Here is a 20,025-nt window from a genome sequence, read left to right as displayed (position 1 = left end):
GCCCCAGACAGTTTTTTATACAGGTTTGTGCCCCACTCCGCCCTCACCCTGCCTCTGATCTGGCTGTGGGTATCAAATTATTTAAACGGGGAAGCCTTAGCTGTCATTTCTTTATCAGCCTACTATAAAATAGATTCAACCACTCTCTTTCCTTGGCAGCCAAGTTGTCCTCCCAAACAATTCCCCGGACGTTGCCAGCCCTTGTAAAGGATGAGCCTCACACCGTGATGCACAGTGCGGCTCTGTGGAGCAGGCCTGGCCGTTGTCTCGTTGACTGGGATGAGAAGACCGGGCCGAACATGGCAATAATCTGTCCCCCCATTTAACTCCTCATCACCTTTGGCCGAAGGCTCAGAACTACAGTGGAAGCTGCTTGGGAGGCTGCTGCTCCTTCACGTCCCTTCTCTGGCCCCTCCTCCCCACCTGGTTTTCCTCCACCCCAAAGTCACCTCTGCCTTCTTTTACTTCATTTTCTCCTGATACAAGAGCTTGACATAGCACAATTTTTTTTTTTTTCTTTTTTGCGGTACGTGGGCCTCTCACTGTTGTGGCCTCTCCCATCGCGGAGCACAGGCTCCGGACGCGCAGGCTCAGCGGCCGTGGCTCACGGGCCCAGCCGCTCCGCGGCATGTGGGATCTTCCCAGACCGGGGCATGAACCTGCGTCCCCTGCATCGGCAGGTGGACTCTCAACCACTGCGCCACCAGGGAAGCCCTGTGATGTTTTAAAATGTTAAAACATAATGTGGGAATTGCAATAAGGGTTATACAGTTGTTTTTTAATGTGTGGCATGTGGAACACTCATTCCTGACTCAGATCCTTCTTTCCTGCCTCACCATCCTTAGCTTTGTTCCTAGCCATACCATTTCCTGAATTTACATTTTGGTCTCCATCCTCACGTGTGCTCACTTGTGCCCACAGCCTGGCCCCTGGGCTGGAGAAGTCACCGTCTGGTCCCCAGTTCTTACCCACATCTGTTCCAGCCCACCTCACACCATTATCATCTGTTTACTTGTCAGTCTCACCTACTCAACTATGAGAGTCTTAGAGGCAGAGACCTCTCCTTATTTATCTTTGTCTCCCCAGCCACAAAGCAATGCCCAGCGTGCTGTGGACACCGCATAAATGGGTAAGGGAATAAATGTGCAGCATGAAGTCAATTTCCACGCAAGCACAGGAAAACGCACACACTCAGGCAGACATTCTTCTGAGCAGAAACCACGTCTCAGATTTCTGTGTTCCATGGCACCCAGCCCTGAGACAGGTCCAGCCTCAGAGAAGCTAACTGAGCTCCTAGTTCATTCACTGGCTGCACAGACACGATCTGTACCCAAATCCCTGAGCTTCTTTCCGGGCTTTTACTTCCGCAACCTAGGCCGGTATTCTGGCCCAAACCAAGAGTGCTGGGCCCCACTGTTCCTGGCCTTGCTGGCAGCAGCCCCTGGGAAGGGGCTAAGTGACAGAGGGAGTTATTTCAGGACCCACGACCAAGATGGAAGCAACCAACTTTCTTTCTGTCCCCACTAGGAGGAAGCTGGGCCTTCCAGGTGTAGAGAGGAGGAGCCCCATGGGTGCGGGGCTAACAGGGAGTGAGTGAGGCTCATCTCTCCATTTCTCATACCCTGCACAGCTGGTAGAGCAACACGATGGTGGCCACCAGGCCCCGGATATGCCTGGAGAGTACACACGATGGAGGAAAACTGTAATAATCACTTTGATATAGGTTTGATTTAATACATCTTCCTATCTCCCTACATACATAGGGAGAAAGAAATTGAGGTCCACATCACCATTATCAGCCCCTGACCAAGTATTCAGGTCCTGGGGTGTCAAACATCTCCTTATCCAGAGTTGAATTTCATAGTTATAAAGAATTACATTTCACTGATATTTGCTAAGTGACAAATGGCTGCATTCAAAATGTAAAGGAAGTGAGCAAAAGGGCTTGAACGAGGAGGGGACTTCTGCTTGTGGGGAATGGAAATGTTAATCTCACCTCTGTTTACTTTGGTGCACTTTAATTTTCTTCTCTCATCACATTTAATACAAAACAATGCCCTAAATGAAACACGATAAGGCATCTAAACTTCTCATCCAACTCTTCCCAAAGTTCTATTTAATTCTGGCTGTCTTGACTTAAGCTTCAATAAATACAAATAATTTCTATGAGCTCCGCCCCTGGCCTTGGGAGTATGCCTCTTCATAATTAATTCTCTGGAGTTTATCTGTTTTTAATTTACTCTTTACGTCAACTTTAATGCTCTGGAATTTGGGAAGCCAATATTCTTTTTTTTACTTATTAAACAATTCAGGATACAGGAAAATGAAAATTATATCTTTGGTACAGGGCTCTCTCTGGTGCTAACAGGCTACAAGATTGGGGATTCTTTTTTTTGTAAATCAGTGTTGACTTGCTAATCAGGTTCAAAGCTTCATTAGATTTACAGCAGTGATGTCCACAGCCTTCACGTTTGATTCACACATTCCTTATACTCTATGTACTCTCAATGGTATCACTTTAACCAGAAGTAAGAAGTCAAACTAAATCATGGACCTGGGATGTGAGTCTACCTTCTCTTCCTTCCATTCACCTGCATAGTCTAAATCACCCCTTCCCTGGAGCATGCCTCATCAGCTGTGCAGTGCAATACAAAGGGGGAGATGTTTTCCCACCCCAGAAACTCATCAACTTGAACCCTGAAGCATGACATCTGAATACCTTACTGCAAGAGCAGAAGCAGCTCACAACTGCTATACACGATCATTAACAACCTGCTTGCATTTCCAGGGCGGCCTCGGTGGATTAATATATGCACCATGTATTAAACCATCTGCCACAAAGTTTGACCCAGTCTTTCTCCATGGTGGCCAACTGCAAAGGTTACCCCTGAATGTTAAGAGGCAGGGTACACTTTCATTACATTTATCTGTACTAATTCTTAGTTTTATTATTGGTTCTTTTGTCCTCAACAGAATACCTTTTCAGGCTCTTGTGTCTCATATTTGTATAGCCCGGAGTCTAATGAAAATACATTTAATCCTCTATGTCAACTCTTTTAAAGTTCAGCATTAACCTTTCATAAAAATCAGGTTAAAGAAGAATGAACTTCACATTTCCTGAGAAGATGGGACAAGGTTTGATTATCAGCATATAGCCCAATGTACTTTTGTCCACTTTAAAAAATTGTCTTTAATGCAGTCAAACATTTAAAAGTTTTTCTTTTTTTTTTTTTTTAAGTCTAGGTAAGGAACAAAATTGAGCCCCCTTCATACAGGACCAAGTTCCCCTCTCCAGAGATGCTGAGAGACAGCCCATATCAGGGAGTATGGAGATTGAAACTTTTTGCTTCCTTATGCTAGCTGGCAGCTCAGTGAATGGAATTGCATCTGATGTCAGGTTACCTCATTATATTTATATATTTGCAGAGCAGGGGTTTTGGGGGGTAGTGGGGGCAGGGGGAGAGGGGAGATATTCCTCTGTGGTTTTTCAAATGAAAGCAACTTAGAAAATAACAAACTTCTCCTCCTTCCTGACATCTACTTCCAAATAAGCAATCAGTATATTAAGTGACACTGCTCTTAATAATAAACCCCTGGGATGGTATGCTATTAATTTAACTGTACTCTGAGGAATATCATCCGTTCCTTACCTAGGTTCTTAATCCAAGGCAAGGCTTTATTCCTTGCCTTTAGTTATTTATTTTCCTCAAGGGTCCCTTCAGAGGGAGTCAGCCAAACTCTAAGTGAATTGCTTGGATTTTTGAAAATCCAAATCTACCTTACTTTTTGCAAGGCCGTATTTGGTCATTTTTAGTTAGGTTTATATTGAACGTTAACTCAAGACACAAGTACTATTTTTTTCCTCAGAGGAGGTTTCTCAAATGGTGACCCTACAAACTCTGTATTGTTTTGTGATTCTTCAGAGTCTGACTTCTCTCAAAATTATGATAACAGAAGCTCACCAATCTAAAATCCAGGAATTTTCTGTGTATGTATACATGTATGCCCCTGCACTGCAGGTGCAGAGCAATACACTTGGAGGAATGCATCCTTAAGCACTCAGGGGTACCCTCAAAAGAGGCTGGAGGCCCTCCCACCCAGTGGTTTCCCAGTTCTCAGGTATGCCTACAATTTTTAATAACACTAATAGTAACATCGTAATTTATTTCCTTCATGTGCTTTGGACCTTCTGATTCACGGCACTTAAGCTTCTCAAATTTGCTTCAGCTGATTTTTCTTGGAGATTCAAATCACCATTTAAGTTGCAGCAGATCCCTATGAAAACTGTTTTGCATCAAAAATACAGGACAGGGAAGCCCAACTCTCCACATACTATGTCTTTCTCTCTCACTGCTTTCTGATCTCCTTAGAGCACAGTTTCTGATACCCAAGGTACATAAACACACTGTGTATTTTCACCATCTTTGGTTGCTTTTTGAAATGTCATCTTTTTGCCCTCTCCATTTCCCACTGGTCTTTAACATGTCTTCTGAGTTTCTGGAGACAGATTTTTCACTTTTCTAAAGGATGCCTTTTTAGTACTAATAAAACTTTCATACTTGTCTGCTTAATCACGCCAGCTTTACTGTCCCTTTTTTTACTTTTTTGTTTTTGGCTCAGAGGTATATGAACCATCTGTGCCTCGAAAACAGTTTGCTTAAATAGCCTCCAGGCAGATTTTATGGTTTTTAAGTTTTTTACTTTAACCTTCAGCCTGCTGTTAGCCATTTTCATCACAGTTTTAAAATCAGCCTCTTTTGGAAATGACTGTCACTATACGTAGTTTTCAGAAGTTACTGGAACTGGAAAGGGGGCCACTGACTCCAGCTGAACTGTACTGTGGTTTCCATTCACAGTCATCTGAGGCAGGTGCAGGTATGGTTAAGCTTGATAAGGGTCATCTCCTCCATCTGGCATCCTGAAGAGTGATGGAGACCCCTTTCACTTAGAATAGCCATGTCCATATCACCCAGTTAAAACCCAGGAATATTAAATCTGATTTACTTACCTGCCTTTTTATTTATCACCACAGGCCTATGACTTTGTCCTTCTGATCCTAGGCACTCAATGAAATACCAGGCTGAAACAAAGAATCCAAAGAAAGGGCAGAGATTCCTCCCTTCCCGTCACACCAGTGTGCCAGGAGAAGCGCCCTCTGTTCACATGCCAGAAGACGTGCTGTTCTGTTTCCATTTTATCATAGTTGTCTGGTCTGGGGACCAGAGTGTCAATAAGCATTCCTCTTTGGTGGAGTGTATCATCCCCCAAACTTCCTGTCTGCCCTCACATGAATATTAACATAGCTCTATAGTTTCTCTCTATAACAAAACCACATCTCTGTCCACACTCAGCATCGTGGGGGGTTGGGGGGAAATCTTTCCATCTTAAAGTAGTTTACCTCATTTATTTTCAACCATCTAACAACATTTGTCAGACAATAATGACACTATTTCTCTCTCTCTCAAAGCAGGGCATTTTTACCCAATCTTTTCTCTGTGGTCACTGTTGCTTTTCTGATACATTTGATAACTAAAAACACTTGGGTTCTTACTGTTATCATTATTTTTATTATTATTATTTGTTTACAAAATGCTTTTACCTCCAGGAGTTACAAGCTGTCAGTTTACTCCCTGAAATGAATTAGTACTAACGTGCTGACTCTGTAATTTTGAAGTTGAGTGAAGAGTCAAGGAAGGCAGAGGCTAGCAGGCAAGGAACGAATCTCCAACGGTTGGTAGAATGAATCAAAGAATGAATGAATGACTAAATGGACACACAAACAATTGGATAAGTGAGATTATGGTTCTAGGGAATGTTCATTTGTTCCATTCTTTTCTTGTTTGCAGGTAAAATTCCATCCCTTCCCAAAGAACTTGAAATGAGCAAAGAAGGAGCAAATCAGGGCCAGGACTGGAAATCATGTTGCTGTGTTCTCAGCCCAGTAAGCTCTTCCTTCCCCTCTTCCCCTACTTGACACCTCTTCATCTCTCAGATTTCAGTTCAAGCACTACTTCCTCAGGGAAACTTTCAGATCTCCTGATTAGTCAAATCTCCCTATAAGAGGCCCTCACAGCACTGTGCCCACACCATCACAGCACTTGCCACAGTGGCAGTTTCACATCTGCATTATTATTTAAATAAATATCTGTCCCCCACTGGAGTGTAAGCTTCGTGAGGGCAGGAACCAGGGGTTTTTTTGTTGTTGTTTTTTGGTTTTTGCCACTATAGTTCCAATGACTAGTGCAGTGTCTGGCACATAGTAGCTGCTTGACAAATATTTGTTGAATTAATTAATTAATTACTGTGAAAGCTGCAGCCTCCAAGGTCTCTGCTCTTTTGGCCACCTGAACTTGATGTATTTAGCCTCAGACTAAATCACAATTTGTTTTAACACCCTCCTTTCCCTTCTGTTTAGCAGACACAGTTTTCAGCCCCAGAGAAAGTGGCTTAAATGGGGGCGAGCAGGCTAACTCTTGACGGAGAACAGGAGTCTCATCCCATCACCCATCTAGTCCCAGGCATCTGCCTCCCCACATCCCATATGGTCCTTGGCCAACATCTCCCAAGCCACTTACACTGATGAAACTACATGCTGGGTTATCTGCTGTTCTAACTGCACCCTTGTTCCTCTTCCTAAATGAGTATATCTAACAGCTAACTACAATCCCTTTGTCTTAGCTCTGTGCAATCTCATGTTCTATAGACTCCAAAAAGAATAGAAAGAGTCAGCACTTTGGTCCTGGCACTAAAACCAACATTCTAATTATCGGGTTTGTTAAAGCAGCTGGTCCTGGGTAGAAGAGGTAGTTCATCTAAGGGCCCTATGATGAATGTTAACCACGTTTTTATCTTTCAATCCACACATGGGTTTCAAAGTCCTTCCACATGACAGAAGTCGATGGGCATGACACATTCACTGCGTAAAGAATTCAACCTCATGAGATCACCTCTCCTCTCTAGTGGACGTTTGCTGGCACCTACCGTCAGCCATCACTCTGACCTCTTCCCTCTTTAAACAGTTTCCAGATTTTCATTCTGGTAGCTTCTCTTCCCCCATGCAGCGTCCCATGGGCTTTAGAGGAAAATGAGCCCAACTCCAATGTCAGAAGGAAGCCCTGATTGGCTCAGGCTAATTCAAACATCCATTGCCCTGGTCATAGTCCCAAATTCAGGCATGAGCATGTGATCTAAGCACAGACAATGAGTGTGAATTTCAAGACTCTTGCTTGGAATGCTAGGGCATAGGCACTCTGTCTTCTATTGGATGTGAACAAGGAGGCATATAGCCCTGATTGCTGCTAGCAGCCATCCCATGGCCTCTGGGGAGCTTGCATTGTAATATGGCCAACACTCTATACAGAAGAATATAGAGATGGGAAGAAATAAGACCATGATAAGATCACTGCACTGCAGGACCAACCTACCCTGAAGCATACTGTAGCTTAGGACTCTACAGTTTCATCAGATAAAAGGTGTGTTTCATTGTTTAAATCAGTTTGAGTTGGGTCTTCTGTTATTCGCATTAAGAATCCTGATACACCCTAAAAGTACATAATCACCAAATTAGGTCTACTCTTAGAATAAAATAAACTTTAGAGTGATTTAATCCAAAGATGGCCCCTTCAAAGTTACCATCTCCTTTGCCTCATGCTACTTTGAGGGGTAGAGCTTGAGAAGACTTGCGTATGCTATAGGTCTCCCAGAGAAAGAGTTGGGTTCTGCGTGGAGCTTGAGCTTGCCTCCTGAGGCCTAAACCTCCCCACTAGGTTGGGAGCAAGCCCTGTCAACCCTACAGAAAGAAAATTGCTGTGTCAGAACATTTAACCAGCAACGTCCATCCTCCCTTCATTTCTTCCCACAGTTTGCCAAAAGAAAGAAAGAAAGAAAAAGAAACCTAAATTGGTTCAACATACTTTTGCTACTGGGAAATGTTTCATAACTACCAATGAATAATTCAGTGAATATGATATTTTTAGTTTTCTATTGCCAGACACACCCAACTTTGATGGGAATGCTGTTGCCTTTCTTACTCTCCAAATCCCCTTTCCATCCAGGATCTTAAACGTATTATGACAGAGATCCAATCAACAACAAAAATCAGGTCATGTCACGTACCCTACTCAACACCTTCGAATAGCTGCCATCACACTTAGAATGAAATCCAAACTATTACCTCTCCAGCCTGCATGATCTGGCCCCTAACCATCTTGATCATTCAACTCCAGACACTCTGACCTTCTTGCTGTTGCTCAAAAATGCCAAGCCTGTTCCTGCCTGAGGACCTCTGCCTTTCACTTGCTCCCCCTCCTCTCTGGAACCCTCTGCTACAAGCTCTTCACTTGACTAGCTCCCTCACTTCACTCTGTGCCTACCCACACATCACCTCCTCAAAGATAACTTCTGTGACCATCAGATACAAAACAGCACCTCGTCACTAGCCATCCCCTCACCCTGCCTTTTCTTCATAGCATTTATCACTACCTGAAATTGTGTTAGATATATACGTATTTTTAACCTGTATATTATCCATCTCCCTTAGAGAATGGAATGCAAGTCCCTTTAACGCAGGGATTTTTCTCTTGTTCAATGATGTGTCCACCAAACCTAAAACAGTACCTAGCACATTATAGGAGCTTAATATATCTTTTCATTTTATCTTCTAAGAATGAATGGATGAATAAGTAACAAGTTTTTTTTTTTTTTTCTCTTAAAAACAAACAAAAGAGCAGCACAGAGGCACTCATCTCTGGTTGGACAAATCTCCCTTGTCTTTAGCTACTTGCCCAGCTTTATCTCACCTATTCCTGGGTCTCCGTATCTCTAAATCCTTTAAAACCAACAACTTAAATTGCTCCAACTTATGACACATACAATCCTACAAATGATCACAGAAAGTGTCAGGGCCTTCAGAGGTTCTTCTTATAAAGAGTTGGATGTGCAGTCACAGAACTGCTCGCCATATTTGAAGTAATATGAAATCATTCTATCAGAACAGAATACAAGATAACACATCATGGGGCTTCCCTGGTGGCGCAGTGGTTGAGAGTCCGCCTGCCGATGCAGGGGACACGGGTTCGTGCCCCGGTCCGGGAAGATCCCACATGCCGCGGAGCGGCTGGGCCCGTGAGCCATGGGCGCTGAGCCTGCGCGTCCGGAGCCTGTGCTCCGCAACGGGAGAGGCCAGAATGGTGAGAGGCCCGCGTACCGCAAAAAAAAAAAAAAAGATAACACATCACTTATTGGATCCATATAGAAATCACCACTTTATCACGGAACGTTTGGCAAAGGCCTGTGAAGCAGACTAGCAGTCATCATACCTCAAAACTCCTATTACACACTGAACCCCCAAAATATACTTCTTGGGGTAGAAGCCTGCTCTCTTTATACTAATTAGCTAGTTATGAAAGTGAAACACTCAGTTTAAGTTTGTGTGACAAAAATTGGATGCAAAGTCTTTCATTTATGTCATAAATTCTACTATCTCTGTGGAAAAAAATAATAATTTCAAAGTCAAGGCAGTTGTTTTTCCACAGTCAAAAGTGGTTAAATACTTTTAAATACATTTCAATATATTTATAAAGGAATTTTTCTACATGCTTCCAAAGCTCTCTCATAAATCAGTGTAATGTTTCCAAGGCACATTTGGAAGTAAAAAATATATATCTACTAACTGTGTTTTCTTCTATTAGAAGATGAGTTAAGCAGAAAATACATTAATATCTGAATTTATAATAGGAGAGGTTAACCCTTAACCATAGCAAACTAATGAGGAATATTTTACCACAGAAGGAGTAATCAGGGCTCTTTTAACACTATGCAATTTGACATTTTGAGGACTTAATCAAGAAAGAATTTTATTCACCTATTTACTTTTCATCATCAGGATGCCTTACAAAGACAACACATGTCAAGCTCGCCATTCTTAAGCTTAATCTCACTGCCTTAAGAAAATGTTAATTTCATTAATATCCCATAGCTTTTACAAATAGTTCTCACAGAAGTAACGCTACTACACTTATGTCATCTCCGGGCCAAATTCAGCTCAAACATTCAGAAAATATCAATATAGATGTGGTGCGCTCTGAAGGCTGGACCTGACTAACCCTCTGTTAGCAATTCTGGGAGGTTGTGATTACTGGACACTGGCTTCTATCTCCAGCCATTGATTATCTCTATCTTTGTTAAAGACTACAGGAGTTTCATTTAACTAGAGTGCTCAGTAAATTGCAGCAGAGTTCAAGCATCTTTTATGGATTCATTAAACCATTGATCTGCCTTCTAGAGCTTGTAGTAGTGCCCCGCTCTGGCCCACAGCCTGTGTTTACAGAGAATGCAACAGACTGGCTTTGTAACCTCCAAAGGCAGTCTGTCAGGAGACATTAGATTCCGCTGTGTGCATGGCCACCCTATGAGTGGATTGTAACTTAGGGAATTTCCCATTCTCAGTCTGAGCGGCTGGGGCAGAAATTTCGTGGCCTTCTGTAGCAAGATTTTCTTTATTCCTTCCTAATCTGTGATAATAAAAACAAAGAGCAAAGAGCCCAAGAACAAAGAATTGCACGTGGCTTGCCCAGTTCACACTTTTGCTTATGTGTACAAAAGCTATCCAGAGGTACTGAGATGGGGGAGAAATAAAAATAAACACGGGTGTGCCTATAATTTGCATCTCCTGCATATGGCCCTCTTGGGTGTACTAGGTTTTATGACCAGACATTGAAAAAGTACATGAGAGAAATTCTGGACTCAAACTACTATCTTAAAATATCTCATAGCAAGCCACCTGGCCTGTCTTATGCATGCACTTTTTTAGACAGTTAACATTTTTAACAAAGCATTTGAATTAACAGAGCATAACTACAATCCCACGAAAATGCACAATCATCTCTCTTGGTTTATCTAGACAGTGCACTAAGCACTCTTAGAAACTTCTCTCCCCTCTAGTCATTACTAGTAAGGTCTCATGACACCTTCCTTTTAAAATCAGGCACAAAGAGTAACTCTGTGCTGCACGTAGCTTATGACTCGAGAAGCACATGAAAATGACCCGTTAGATAATTCTTTAAAAGCTCATTCTTCAGATAAACCTGAACACTGTTAGCAGCAAGGTGAGAAAGTCGGCAAGACAATGACTGTATCAATAAGGAGAATGCAGGTCCCAAATAACTAGGTTCCCTTCCTGATCACCTGTTTCCCTGAACTGCCCACTACCCAAACAGACACCAGACTGTGAACTCGAAGCAAGCACATTCATCACTCTGCAGCCCAGTCACCAGAGCACAATGCGGCTGATGCAATCTGACACTGTGCTTAATGTTAAAAGGGAGCGTGCCTTTGAGATGGATTGGATAATTACCGGCAGTTCAGATGAGAAAAACTTGCTTTAAGTGTATAGCAGGAGCTATCACGGGGATGGCCAGAGACTGACCGAAATTAACATTCAAGCATCTATGTCAATAGCCCTGTGTATTGCTCTCCAGGTGACCAGATTCAGATCTATGAAAAGTACTCCCTGTTCCTTCTGCTCATTGGAAAGAAATAGTATTGGGGCTTGAAGCTATTTGGCGTTTTAATCATCTCTTCACATTTAATCTAAAATAACTAGTGTTACTCAGAAGTTGACATCTATTCTGGGTAATAGATTAAATTTATTTCTGTTTTCCCCACAACCTCTTCAAATGTAGCCCATTCAAAACTAGACGTGGCTGCTATTCCTTTCTTTCAGTACAAACTTGCTTGCCCCATTCTGTTTGTGTTCTGGGAATTCCTTAGACCAGTGTTTCCCAAGTAGTGGTCAAGTGTTCTGGTAAACACAAGATCACATGCCTCTCCCCCAGGCTTCTGATCAATGGCTTCCTAGGGCATTGGGTCCCACCTGGCCTGCAGAAGCTCTGTCCTGAGACACTTTCTGCCTTTCTTCAAGAGCCCAGGCATCACTTTAACCTGACCTGCATCTTATTTCTCTGGCCAGAATTCTCCTGTTCTACCCCCCACCCTGAATGTGTTTCAAAGGACTAACACCGTCCCTCCCCTCTGCTGGTGCTTTTTTCATAGGTTCTCATTTGCAGCAGCTCATCAACATTCCATCCCATATTTCAAAATATGAGAGAACAAGAAAACAGGTGGGTTTGTTGTTCTTTCCCCAAAGCTTCCAGAGGACACCCCTGTTTGCTGCAACCAAAAGGGAACTAACTCAGCCACTGGCCTGCAGATTAAAGGCAGAGGCCATGCTATGTGCAGGCAGTGGGCAGGCTTGCAGCATAGACACTGCAGAAGCAAAGCAATCATCCCACAGGGCAGGGTGCAGGTACACAGACCCAACAGGCTCACTGGCGCCCCATAAAATCACGGTGAATCCACAGGAAGAAATCCAGTGCTCCCTAAGCATTCCTGTCAATCAAGAATATTTGCAAACAACTGGCAAAAGCAAGTCTGTGGCTTGAGCTTCAGGCAGTCAGGGGACATCAATTACAAGTAATTTAATGTCCTTCCCTAAACCTTCATGAATGATAGCCATTTTGCAAATTAAATCTTGCAGGTGTTTAAAGGAAAAAAGAGTAGACAGGTTAATCACAAGATTAACAAGGCAATTGTTACACATTTCTTTTGCACTAGTAGGTTCTGTAATGAAGTCTGAAACTGAGAATCTTCCCCAGGATATATTCAAGTTTAATAAAAAGACCAATAGTCTAAATAAGTGTAACTCCAAATAATATGATGATACATGCTGTGTATCCAGGGATATAGTTTGAAAGTAAAGGAAATGCTTATTATACGATATTCCCCTCGTTGAACATTTATTATTATCATGATTGTTAGATCTTACTGATATCATGTGCATATGTTGTTTCTATCTATATAACCTTTTTATTTTTAATTCATCCTTATCTATTATCTACATAGGTTTCTTTCCCCTATAGTCTGTGGAGGAACAGCAACACTGTGATATTGAGGAAGTATTTCCATCTATTCTTGTCTCAAGTTACGGAAAAACTAGAACAAGGAAGCAAACTTTGGTACTGATAGGAATTTGTGTCTATTACTAAAGTATCGATGCCACTAATCCACAAAGAACACTATAAATTTGGTATCTGAACAAGGAAAGAAAACAATCATTCTTTACATTGCCTGCGTTGGACATCTGTCTTGAATTCTGATTTCTCGCTTGATTTGTGGGCGTCAGTTTAGACAAGAGGATATTTCCTATGCAGAAGGAAAAAGATCAAACACAGGATATTTGGAAATGACTACTATTTGTGATCTTGTTTGTTACTCTTGTTTTAAGTGGGATAATGGTTACAAGGCATCAGTCCCTTAGGAAAGAATATTTTTAAGTGTCTGTTATTGTGCAGAGTAAAACTGGTATTAGTTGGACTAAACACTTCAGCATCTCTTGCAAAACCACTAAGGAGTCTACAACTTTCCAACTCCTAGGCAAATCACTAGGTTAGAAATGTTCTCAGGTTTTTCTCTACTTGTGGCCTCAAGAAGGGGCTGGGAAAAGAATGAGCTATTAGTTCCCTGAAAAGTCTCCAGTGCATCAAGTAATGAGATTGACATCCCATTGTTCGGCTGATGCCCATAGACTACAAAAGTATTTTTCTTACCCGTTGTTTCAAACACTTTTTTTTTTTTTTTTTTTTTTGGCTGTATGTGGGCCTCTCACTGTTGTGGCCTCTCCCCTTGTGGAGCACAGGCTCCGGACGCCAGGCTCAGCGGCCATGGCTCACGGGCCCAGCCGCTCCACAGCATGTGGGATCCTCCCAGACCGGGGCACGAACCCGTGTCCCCTGCATCGGCAGGCGGACTCTCAACCACTGCGCCACCAGGGAAGCCCCAAACACTTTTGAGTCAACAATTGAGGCTGATGGGGATAAGGATTCTACAAAATATGATTATGGATTAATAGTGTGTACTTCTTAGAGCCGACATCCTGAATTGTGTGCCCTAGTAGTTAGGGTCCTTAAATGAATACAGATGTGACAGTTCTAGCAGACGCATTCTGAAGAAAGCGTACGTACTTACAGGAATCCAAACTCCTCTTCGAATTAAATTTTAAATTGGTTTAAAAATATAACCTCGGGGCCTCCCTGGTGGCGCAGTGGTTGAGAGTCCGCCTGCCGATGCAGGGGATACGGGTTCGTGCCCCGGTCTGGGAGGATCCCATATGCCGCGGAGCGGCTGGGCCCGTGAGCCATGGCCGCTGAGCCTGCGCATCCGGAGCCTGTGCTCCGCAATGGGAGAGGCCACAACAGTGAGAGGCCCGCGTACCGCAAAAAAAAAAAAAAAGAAAGAAAAAAAAAATAAAAATATAACCTAGATGCCATAAAGGGTTAGCTTGGCTTCAGTCCATCCCACCTTATCTCACAGCACCAGGGTTTAGGAGAGAGGGATGTGACATTCTTACTTACTCCATCAAACAAACACAGAGACCTCTGGAAAAAGGTTTGAGAAGCGAATGAAATTTAAAGAGCCAATTTTCAGTGGGCCTTCATTTTGAGAGCTGGGCTATTTTTGTCCTTGTTTTTAGCAGAAAAGCAGTTCCTGCCTCTATCCCCAAGCATTTGTGACGAGGATAGCAGGGGAAGCACAGGCACAGCTGTCCAAATTACATTCACAAATGCAGGTGTTGCTCAGACACAAAACAGAGGTCAGCTGAATACTGCTCCTAATTAGCTACCTTTTCTACTAGGATTTTTCTTTGTAAAGTTATGCATGCAATTTGGGTTCAACTTAGAGACCATTTTTAGATCCCAGCATGCTATCCACCGAGAAGTGGGCTGTCATTATAAAGCATAATTTACAGCATAGTTAATTTTACATGTTTTTTTAGATTCTACATTATACCTAAGGCAAAATTCTGTTCTGCGTACACATTATTCACTGTTTTCCATCCAGCTCTCATTATTTAAAAGTGTAGAATTTAGCCAGAAAATCTTTTAGGTAGGGATGGGAAGAATTCTGCCCTCTTTCTAAGATTAAGAAAGTCCACAGTTTTAATAATGAGGACTAAAGACTTTGTCAAATGATACAAGAACATAGTAGCTATTTGCTATTGTCTTCAGTGGGGAACACCCTGGGGCTTATTACAGCAGTTCTTAGAAATGGCAGGATGGAGACTGGTATCTAATACAATCCATTAGGAAACCCAAGCCCTAAATGAAATGACCACAAAATCCTATCAGTTAACAGAAATGCAGCAGCTGTACATGTTTATTGTAATACAATAGGATATTGTTGCAGAGATAACACTCTTAAAATTAAAAAAAAAAAAAAGAATCCAGCAAGTGATGTGACCAGTTTATTTCTCTATTTGAAAAACGAGAATGTCTAGTGTGGCAGAACTTTGGAATACATAAATAAGCATGAAGATTGCAGAGAAGACAGGTATTGTATGTACACTAATGGGCTGCTGGGATCAGCTCTCAAAGTCGCTGGCTAAACTTCAAGCCACTGCAACTCCCAGGTTTTGCAGGATGTTCAAAGAACTACCCCAATAACTCCTTGCAGGAAGTGAAAAGTAATGGTCTTTCTCCCCTTGCTGATTTTACCTACTATAAATATTCCAAATACTAATTCCTATCTTGGCTTCCAGTTATCTATTTTTCAAAACTGTATGCTGTGGAAGTTTAAATTCAGTTTGACCTTAAACTTTATAATTACAAATATGTACACATTGTATATATGATATATATTATACATATATATTATTATGAACTGTTTTTTCAAATTGAATCAGGTGCCTTTCATCAAAGGCTTAAAAAGTTGGATCACTATGCAAAGTGTAACATGTATCACAGGGATTGTGACAAATTCATCTTGCTTGATTTTATTCACTACAGGCAGTTCATCAAGATTCAGACGCATAACCCTTCAGAATCATAGAGAGACAAAAACCCCGGTTCTATAGCCATCTTCTGGGATGGAATGCAAAGTATTTTGTTGTGGTAAGTAAGGCTTTGAAGATGAAAGCACTGGGTCCACTCTTGTGATTGTTACCCCAGTGCTCAGCATTAAAAACGGGAGCCCCAGGGTCTCAGAGATCATTTTAATCCCCCTATATTAAAACAAAACGTGTCTCCCATGCGTTGCTCTAACTACCCTCCTCTGAAGCTTCACCGGCCCCTCCCAAGGGAAAGTGAACTGTTGACTGTCCCAAAAGAATTCCAGACAATTTCCTTACTTGCCTCCCTGTTCCAGTGAAGATTATGAGCCTAATTCTTAGAGACTGCTACTAAAATTCCACCCCGCTGAATTCTGCAGCCTAATTCTTTCGGCATTATGTTTTTTGGCAGAATAATGTGACCCAAATTTGCAGGAGATAATTTGCTGCAACAGTGCTTCTTGTAATGCAGTGAGCGCAAAATTAGCATTTCAGGATTACAAATAAGACTTTAAAAAGTAGTAATTGTTTGCTTCAGAGAAGGACAGATTTTGATCTTATATTATGGAAATGGAAATGCTTAGCCAAATGTGGATGATTTTATGAATTAAGGAAGATTTACAGATCAATGGAAAATAATCAAGAACTAGCAATTTATTTCAGTAATTGGTGGCAAAATGCAATAGCGGTTCTTAAAAGATTAAGAAATTAGCTGTGTGTGTATGTGTGTGTTGATTGTAAAAACATCATGCATTCCATTTCCCATCAATGGTGGCTAATGCTATTCTAAAAGGACATTTTTATATCTGAGATGTCTTAAAACAAAACAAAACAAAGAAACCATAACTATGGCTGTTCCTGTGTTCATCCACCATGCTTCTCACAAACGCTTGGCTGTGTGAGCAAGGTTGGTTCAGGTATTCATTATTTCATCTTTTCTCAATATCAATCAACTTTAATGTAAGGTGTCAAGAAAGACTTGACGTTTTTCTTGATTAGAATTTGTGGATCAGATTTTGGAAAGAGCCAGAGCAATATTCGCAATGGGAACAAGTATAAAACTGAGTGGACTAAAGCTTTCTGGCCATGCTTCTGTGGCTAGTTTCTCAGCCTTGATAAGAAATCTCTACCACTTATCTTTCATGGACCCTAGTCTAGTACTCTACTGCTGGAGAGACACCGTAACTTAGGATACCAGCTGCGACCACCATGTCCTCATCAGATTCATTCACCCTCTCAGAATTCAAACACCAAGACAAGAGAAACTGAAGAGCAGGTTACACATTAGAAGAGGGTTCCTTATTCCAGAAGGTTAAGCATGACAGAGAAAGAGAACAGACAAAACAGAAAGAATAAAAGTACAGGGTGCGCAGTGATTTCGTCTAGAAGCTAAGAGGCGCATGCGCACAGGGTGGTGAGGCCTGCGTGGGCCGCCTCTCTCTACGGTGCTCTTACCTTATTTCTCTTGAAGTAGGCTCGTCGGCAGGCCGCAAAGCACTTCTCGCTGCAGAAGCTTTTCACCTCACTTCCCATACTCAGGGAATAGCGCTTGATTCCCACTTTCTGGCACCAGGCACACATTATTTGTACATTTGACACATCATCTTCTATAATAAAAGTATAAGAAAAATGTTCATATCAGAAGCAAACATCCCTTCAAACTTAGACACACCCTGAACCTCACAGAGCTACTTGAGGTCTGATCTTAATTTCAGTACCTCACCACTTTCTGACCTAGTAGATAGCCAGCTCTTGGTGGGAAGACTCAGTGCTTTTTTCTTTTTCTTTTCTTTCTTTTTTCTTTTTTTGGTTGTCTCCTAAGTTTCCAAAAGACATCATTTATTTAAAAACCAGACCATGACTGCAGAGCCATGAGGATTCCTAGCACTTGGTATCCTGGTACAAATGCTTATTCTGCCTGGTTAAACCAGGCTCAGTACTAATGAAGCTTGTAAAGAGACCCATTTCTTCAAAGGTACTGCTGACAGCCTACAAGATTCACACTGGGTGGGTCGCCCAGTGCTAACCTACAAATGTGATGCCCTCATGTGAACTTGGACAGTCAGGAGCCAGGCTCAGTCTTGACCTGTTCCCTATTACTGTTACATGAAAGGGGGTGTTGTTCACTCTTGCAATATAATGGTTCCCGAGTGATACTGTTACTCAAAGAAAGGAAAGATGTGAGTGGCCATCTTCTCACGATGAAAAGGCACCATCCTGGCTCACACAACAGTCTGCTGTGATACAGCCTTCCCGCACTGCTGTCCTCGGGGAGGCGCAGGTCTGATTTAAATTCCCCTCCATGTGATATGGTTCGTGGTCCCTGGATGGAGGAATGGTAATGGGGGTGTCAGCCATGAGGCCTGAGGTCACACATCTGCCCAGATCATTCTCAGCCAGACCGGTGGTCCTTGTAGCTCCTGTAGCACCTGCCACCCATGTCATGGGAATGCTCAGAATAATGTTAGGTGGTATGCAGATATTTTCAGTATTTAAACTACTGTATTTCTTTTCCTTTGTAGGAGAAGAAAACAAGTTTTACTAGCACAACAAAACCAGGATATCACAAATACTACTGCTTAAAACAAAGAAAGGCTTTTCAAGTGAGTCAGTTAATAAAATATATTGAGGAAATCATAGTGCAGGTGGTAAGATACTGTAACAAAAATGTGATGGTGATATTCAAATGACTGAAGTCTGGGAAACAGTGGTCTCTTTACAGGGAGTGACTGTAGGAGAGACTACAAGTAGAAGTCTAAGAAATATTTTCTTGTTGCCTCCTAGGGGCTTTCACTATATCTTACGTTTTCTCAGTCTTCCCCATTGACTCTGTGTGTGTGTGTGTGTGTGTGTGTGTGTGTGTGTGTGTATGACTCATTGCCACTATTAGGTGCATCTCTTCCTCCTTTATCAATTTTTTTTGTACTAACCCAGACTCATGCTCCAGACATGACTGGTAATCATAAAATCCCCAACAAGCTCTGGTATAGTGTTGTCTGATTTCTGAAAAAAATCCCCCAAAGACTAATTGCTAAGCAAGGCCTGGTCCATGAGTTGTTGACATATTCATGGTTCATAGAGTCTGTCATGCAATCATTCCATTTCCAGGGAAAAGATTTGGTTTGAGGCAGTGTGGTCATCAGCCTGCAAAATTAGAAGCAAACTAATTTGTAGTGCAGTGATAACGGCATTTTTTCCCCCTGAGTGTCATCACTCAGAACTATGTAAAGCATTTTATTTACCTTAATGGAATAAGTGTTGTCATTTTAATGATCATTTTTATTTCACAAATTACATGTTGTAATTTATTGTTAATTATCAAATGAGACAGTGTAAAAGGCAACCTTTGATGTTAATCAAACATTTTTGATAACTTTCTTTAAATGGAGTCATAACATGAATTCAAATGTCATACAATGACTGTGTTTAATAATTTATTCTATTCAAAAAAAAGATTTATTTATATTTTGTATGATTTCTAACATGGCATCTGTCTACATACAGACATTTTACATGGTATGAAAAATTAACAAGACTCTATAATTTACCTTAGAGTATGGAGGAGTTTTAAAAATTAAATTAGAAAGACTATATTTAGAAAATAATCATCTATCATTACTAAACTAACTAGCACTAATAGTTTCTGTTTTCCCAATCGATTAGCTGCTTTAAAATCTTAAATTCCTGAAAAAGAATATGATACAGCAGAACTCTCACAAATGATCCATTGGCAATAAGCTTGATTCTGGTGAAATCTGTAAGGAAAAAAAGATTTTATGGGGGAAATTATTTGGCCACAGAGTTCAACGAGGAGACCCCACTTCCCAAGGATCCACTTTAGAACATGCATTAGGTTTCCCCTTTCGGTTTCTTCCTTTCAATAGTCTGCTTTGGGGGAAAAAAAAACGTAAGTGTTTTAGTCCTAGATCTTTAACTATCATAGACTAAAACTGAGATGACAGAGGGTGGAGAGCAAAGCTATAAGAAGACTGGGCAGCGGGCCTGAGCTCTGGCCTGGCCTGAAGGAATGGTGCCTGGGGCAAAAAGGCCACTCATGGGTCTTTCTCACGCTTTACTCCATCATCACCACACAGACCTACTTGTCTTTTTTTAAGGGGAGGCAAGGATAGTTTCTTACAACAGAG

The 20,025-nt window shown here is 41.7% G+C and overlaps 1 protein-coding gene across 2 annotated transcripts in view; it reads right to left on the bottom strand.

Moving 5' to 3' along the window:
* The window catches only part of SOBP (sine oculis binding protein homolog), a 153,849-nt gene that overhangs the window by 97,688 nt on the left and 36,136 nt on the right, over window positions 1–20,025 (bottom strand). For both annotated transcript variants that reach the window (XM_081251321.1, XM_081251322.1), the window contains exon 4: window positions 17,336–17,487. In XM_081251321.1, the coding sequence (XP_081107447.1) occupies window positions 17,336–17,487 (152 nt within the window). The remainder of the gene's footprint in view (window positions 1–17,335; window positions 17,488–20,025) is intronic.

Source organism: Mesoplodon bidens, assembly GCF_964165515.1.
Source record: "Mesoplodon bidens genome assembly, chromosome: 12".
Taxonomy (NCBI): Eukaryota; Metazoa; Chordata; class Mammalia; order Artiodactyla; family Ziphiidae; genus Mesoplodon; species Mesoplodon bidens.
This window is presented reverse-complemented; position numbering and strand designations above follow the sequence as displayed.